This window comes from Tachysurus vachellii, chromosome 25 (genome assembly GCF_030014155.1).
Source record: "Tachysurus vachellii isolate PV-2020 chromosome 25, HZAU_Pvac_v1, whole genome shotgun sequence".
Taxonomy (NCBI): Eukaryota; Metazoa; Chordata; class Actinopteri; order Siluriformes; family Bagridae; genus Tachysurus; species Tachysurus vachellii.
This window is the reverse complement of record NC_083484.1, coordinates 14,938,325-14,944,077: the sequence shown is the minus strand read 5'-3', so window position 1 is coordinate 14,944,077 and position 5,753 is coordinate 14,938,325. Positions and strand designations below refer to the sequence as shown.

Here is a 5,753-nt window from a genome sequence, read left to right as displayed (position 1 = left end):
GTAAAAGTGCAGAAATTAAAATAGAGGGTGGGGGGTGGATTTGATCCTCATTGCTATCTTTATTTAAGATTTTTTCGTTCTTCATGTCTTGCCAGACTGCATCCATAATATGAAAAAGCGTTTGTTTGCCAAAACAAAAGCTGAAAACATACAGATGGTTGAAAATCTACATATAGCGAGGAGCCAAATAAATCCTTTTGTTGTCATGTCAGAATTTAAGATCAACATGAAGGGATTCTGCTATGGTTAGAAAGCTAATCTGTGTTTAAAAGGAAATGCAAAACAAAAGCCTGAAGGCAAAGACAACTCTGCTGTGAAAGCCTGATACTTGGTTTACATGTAGTAGCCTTCTGTTTGTGCAAAACGATTGGATACCTGCTTCTACCTGCCTTTAACGTCAAATGGTTGAGTACAAACTGAACACAGCACCTGATGTTCTTAGCGTTCACAGGTACAGCGTCTGTGGCCGTACAGCACGAACAAATACGGATACAATTCCAAATCCAGTATTTGAAACTACTTCTCTCCTTACCAATGATATCGGCCCTGTGGCCCAACTGTTCCTCACGAGGAACCTCAGGGTTCTCCAGCTCCTTCAGGAACTCCTCCAGGCTGTCAGCCTCACCACCCTTCCTCCTCTTCCTCAGCTCGTCTGGCACCAGTGGAGTCAGACAGCGTGTGAACATCTTCAACAAACACAAAGCGAGTGAGAAACCTGCACCATCGTTTTACCTCAAATGCAGCACTCAAATTTGAAAGGTCTTAATTTAAGCCCCTTGGGCTTCCAATAAAAAAAAAGGGTCAAATTGGAGTGCAAAATCCAACAAATGGATATGAACCAAACATTTGATCTTAAAAATATTATTTTCAAGCTTGTTAGACATAGGATATTAATTAGCAACGAACAGAAATCTAAGGCCGTTTTGCAGCTGTCCACCATTAGAACTGCCTAATAAAACCCATCTTGTACAAAGACCTAAACGCAGTGATAATCTGATGAGCGCAAAATAATTAGACAACCAGTACTCAACACAGGTCTGCAGTTTAAACTGTTTCCTGTTAAGAAAAAAAAAAGAGCAGACTGGAACCCAAAGAAAGTCCTCGGGTAGCCGTAGACCTGAAATAAAATGTGACGCTTTCATTCCTTTGTACTCAGTACCCTCGAGCAGGGGAAAGGTATAAAAAAAAAAAAAAAAAAAAGGCAATGAGTGAAGTATGTGTGAATTTGTTGTGGACTTCTCTTCTAGTATTAATTACATATAATTGAATAACGCAGACAGGTGTGAAAACTCCATAATTCCGGACTAAACTAGATCCACCTTGCTATGGGATGATAGACGTGCAAGTTTCCTCGATTAGATAAAAGCCAGTCAGTCAAACCTTGAGCAGTCTGCTGTTCCACAGAGGCTGGGCAGGGAGAGAGAAGAGCTTCTCTACACCACCAGTCTCCTTCCACATCATCAGCTTCTTGGTGGGTGGGGCCAGGTCCAGTGTAGTCACGATGTCAGAGTAATCACTCAGCTGAGCGCGAATAGTCTTGCTGTCGAGCTCTTTCAGGCTGTCCACGATCAGCTTCCTCTTTCTCTTCGCCTTTGTTTCTTTCACTAAAGACAATCACCGCTCATCAATTATACAGCACCCCGAAATTTACAAATATAATGTACAACAATGAACATCTTTATCACAACACTTGAAAAAGGTTTCTATTTGTGCTTCATGTACTACAAAAATTATCCTAAGAGAAAACTGTAATGAAAATTCATCCCGACGTTCCACTGTAAGACAACAGTGATGTTAGAGACCTGTGTACTGACCACACTTCCACGTAGACAAAACTGCAAACACAATTACTGTTTTGTTCATTTCTTTACCGGTGATGTCAATGGGCTCGAGAGCGAACGCTTCCTCCTCGTTGGGCACCAGCGTGGTCTGCTCCGTCTGGTCTGTAGTGCTGGGTAGAGCCTCAACCGGACCTGAATCGGGGCTGTCCGGAGCTCCGGCAGCTAAAGAAAACATTACACACAGGATCAGAAAGAGGTGTGACTGAATAGGACACAAAGTATCCTCATCCTGCATGCGGAGTAGAGTCGCGGTATTTAATTAGCTTACGTGAAAGATGGTCATAATCGTCGTCATCGTCGTCTGGGGGCATCATGACGCTATCTGTGATGGCCGGAGGATCGTCGAAAATTCCTCCACCACCATCGCCACTCAAGAGCTTATCCACTTGAAATGTTTGGAAATAAAGTACTTAGTTGAAATAAACATACCAGAGTGTTTAAAAATCAGTAATGTTACCTACTGCATCCTTACCAAGTATGCCACCGTCGCTGTTCTCCAGGTTTTTATCTCCGAAGTCGTCGTAGTCGAGGTTGGTCGACTTTTCAGGAAGGTGGGCGGGACCAGGATCTGCCTCCATCAGGAGGTTAGAGGCAGAGGAACCATGCATAAAGGCAGTGTCCTCAAAGGCAGCCTCTTCTCTAAGAATCTCACGATCCTCAATGCCAAAATCGCCTGGCGTCAAGAATATAAACATTACACATCTCCGAAGAGCGACAATGCCCAAAACGTCTAAGTGACGATAAATTTTTTATTCAGTGTAAAAAGTACACAAGGAGATGAATCTTTGCTTGATTTCATTCTTACCAAAGTGGTCATCATTCATGAGGCTCATGTTCCCCACCTCCTCCCTCATGGTGATCTCCTCCACTCGGCTCTGGTTCAGCGTGAACTGCTGTGCAACATCTATATCACTAAAGACGAAGATGATGAGTTAAATCACGTCCACAAAATTCTCCTTAATGAATCAATCAAAGATAAACTGCAAAATGAGCGAAGGCAAAACCTGAAACTGCTACCTGAAGCAAATTCCTGTTTTTCCAACCTGGTCAGAGCGTAATACGCTAAAGCAACCTACAGTTAAAACCCAAACTCACTCGAGATCTGGGAGCGGCTGATCAAAGTCATGAAATTCCTCGGGCAGGGTGATGGCATTGTAAGCTGCCTCGCGATTATCTTCAGGCAGATCCACGACACCTGAGTTGCAGAATTAAAATGCAAGCTTTTTAGCACAGCAACTACATTTAAATTTAGATCACAAGCGCACATTTTCAGATGCAACAAAATTTGAATGCTGCAAGCACAAGCTTGTCATTACCTGGTCGGAAAGCCATTTTGATCTTTATAAACGCTTCGTTACAGTCAGCGAGCAGATACTTGGCCTTCCTGTGGTAGATCCTCACCACCCCCAGGAGCAGGTGACCAGATGTACGCAGAGCCATTTTTACCTGCAAAATAAATGACTGATTTAGAAAGAAAGCCTGTATTCTTCATGCAATACAACAATGTAGTCGCTCCTTCTTAATATACATCATATCATATACAAGGGGAAAATAACCCCAAAATATATCCGTCTGCGTTTTATTAAACGTTAGAATACGAAATTAAATGGACCATTGTTTAATGTACAGCAATAACTGAGTCGTGTCATGTTTATAATGACATTTAATGAATACTAAACCTTTCATTGGAAGTAATGATCTGAGAGTATCAAGTCAAGTAGCTTTTATTGTCATTTCAACCATATATAGCTGTTGCTGTACACAGTGAAATGAGATGACCTAATGTTAGTTAGGTCAATTAATGAAGTGGAGACGCTCTCACTTTTCTTTAACAGAAAAACCCATTTGAGACTATTATTAGAGAGAACAAGAGAGGCTCATTTCTTAGATTTTTGAGTCATAACTGCACGGAACAACCCACCGAACCTGTTGCGATTTGCAAGAACAGAAAAGTCCAACTGTATGCATGTAAATCAATCACCTTGGGTGAAATGATGCTCTCCACACTGCTCTCCAGGTTGCACTCAAAGACGTGGGCTTTGGTCAACTTCTTGTCCCAATGGGCCGCCAGCCAGATCTTGGCCAGCGGCCCTCTTTTGCTCAGGACGAAGTGAGCGTAAAACATTGCCCCTGGGTTTGCTCAAAATGTGTATGGGTCAAGCTTCACCTAGGTGCAAAATAACATACAATTAGAACATACAACTCAACCATGATTTGACTCAAAAACAACGGTACTTTCTGTATATATATTACTCAAAAGATCTACATAAAAAACGTTATCAGGGATCAGAAATAAACGTTAATTATTATAAATCATTTTAGTAATTATGTATAAATTCAAGTACATATGCAGTTTAAAAACAAATAACAAAGTGACAAAGTGCATGCAAAAACAAACAGAAAACGCTAAGCTAATTAAAAATACGAGTTGGTATAATATACAGGACTGGAATCTTTTTAACGTTAGCTCACGTTAGCTAGTTAGCAAGCACCAGTTGCAAAGTCCTACAAGCGTATTAAATTAGCAAACAAATTAAACACAAAGCGTTTTTACGAGCAAAAAAAAAAACACAAAACCTTTAAAAAGACAGGACGGTCATTTACAAAATTAAAAACAAGCTAGCGTTTTAAAAAAAAAACTAGTAAAATTCGCTAACCAGTAAGAAATCAACAAAAACTAGGTTAACTAGTCGACAGGTTAGCATATTAGCTAGCTAGCATAATAACATTTCGTTAGCACCTCATATTTACAACAACCGCGTATAAATTAATTAGATGTTGTTTAGATACGATGCGTGCTGTTCTGGAGTAATAAAACATCAAGTTAGATTAGAGTTTTAAAAAAATAACAAAATAAATAACAATCGTAACTCGTATGCTAACGGCTAAAACATGCTAACTAGCGAAGATTAGCCTAGTTAGCTATGTAGCCGTTAAGCTAGCAAGTGGTGGCAAATGGGCTAAAACGACATGTTGTTGTTTATTTTAATTATTTGCGAATTTGCGCACACAAACTCACCATCCAATGATATTTTTCCCGTTTTAGTCCGGAGTGGGAGAAGCTCTCCCTTCCCAGCCCAAAGAGAAGTTTTAACAACTTGTTTCCCTCCTTCTTCGTCTCTCTCATTGAATCGAACCAAAATGGCGCCCGCTTTTCTTCCTCCCGCTTTAGCGACGCTTTCAAAATCAGCGGGATGTTTACGGTCAAAATTTGCCCGTGGGCGGAGCTAAGCATCCTGATTGACAGCCTGAGTCTGACTGTCACTCGACCGTCGTGTGATGATTGGCTGGTTTATCAAATGATTGACAGTTTTCCCGCCCTTCGTGAATAGGCGGCCATTTTTGTTACAAACGCCATAGAGGTGTTGAGGGAAGATGGCAGTGTTGTCTTACAAATTATTGTCACCAAAACTCACCCAATTTTTTGTATTAAAAAGTATGTCTGTCTAAGTTTGGAATTAATGATGTTTGTAATATGATGTAGTATTGTTGTGGGTTTTTTTTGGCTAAATTTTACTATAAATACAGTATTATATACACTATTTACACAGATTTTATAGTATGTTAACAACTTGTGGTAAGATTTCAATCCTATTCAATGTAATATTTTATATCTTTGTAATTTTTGGCTATTTATTGTTAAGTTTAATGTTTTGAATATGTACAAAACATTTCACGAACCACATATTACCGAAGACTATGTCTACCGAAAAAGTGGTGACATTGGAAAAGTCCAGAAATTATAATCTATACTTGACCATCGCACCCCTCCTGAAACTGACGTGACGTGACATACGGCTAAGTATGGTGACCCATACTCAGAATTTGTTCTCTGCTTTTAACTCATCTAAAGTGAACACACACCCGGAGCAGTGGGCAGCCATTTATGCTGCGGCACCCGGGGAGCAGTTG

At 40.4% G+C, this 5,753-nt stretch overlaps 1 protein-coding gene across 1 annotated transcript in view; it reads right to left on the bottom strand.

The window, feature by feature from the left end:
* The window catches only part of rad21a (RAD21 cohesin complex component a), a 6,976-nt gene extending 1,950 nt beyond the window's left edge, over positions 1-5,026 (bottom strand). Inside the window, exons 1-10 of the mRNA XM_060861768.1 lie at positions 4,861-5,026; positions 3,823-4,008; positions 3,158-3,287; positions 2,937-3,036; positions 2,647-2,753; positions 2,314-2,514; positions 2,110-2,226; positions 1,872-2,003; positions 1,381-1,604; positions 533-686 (exon numbers count right to left, since the gene is read on the bottom strand). Coding sequence (XP_060717751.1) covers positions 533-686; positions 1,381-1,604; positions 1,872-2,003; positions 2,110-2,226; positions 2,314-2,514; positions 2,647-2,753; positions 2,937-3,036; positions 3,158-3,287; positions 3,823-3,966 — 1,309 coding nt within the window. The 5' untranslated portion in view covers positions 3,967-4,008; positions 4,861-5,026. The remainder of the gene's footprint in view (positions 1-532; positions 687-1,380; positions 1,605-1,871; positions 2,004-2,109; positions 2,227-2,313; positions 2,515-2,646; positions 2,754-2,936; positions 3,037-3,157; positions 3,288-3,822; positions 4,009-4,860) is intronic.
* Positions 5,027-5,753: the final 727 nt, after the last annotated feature.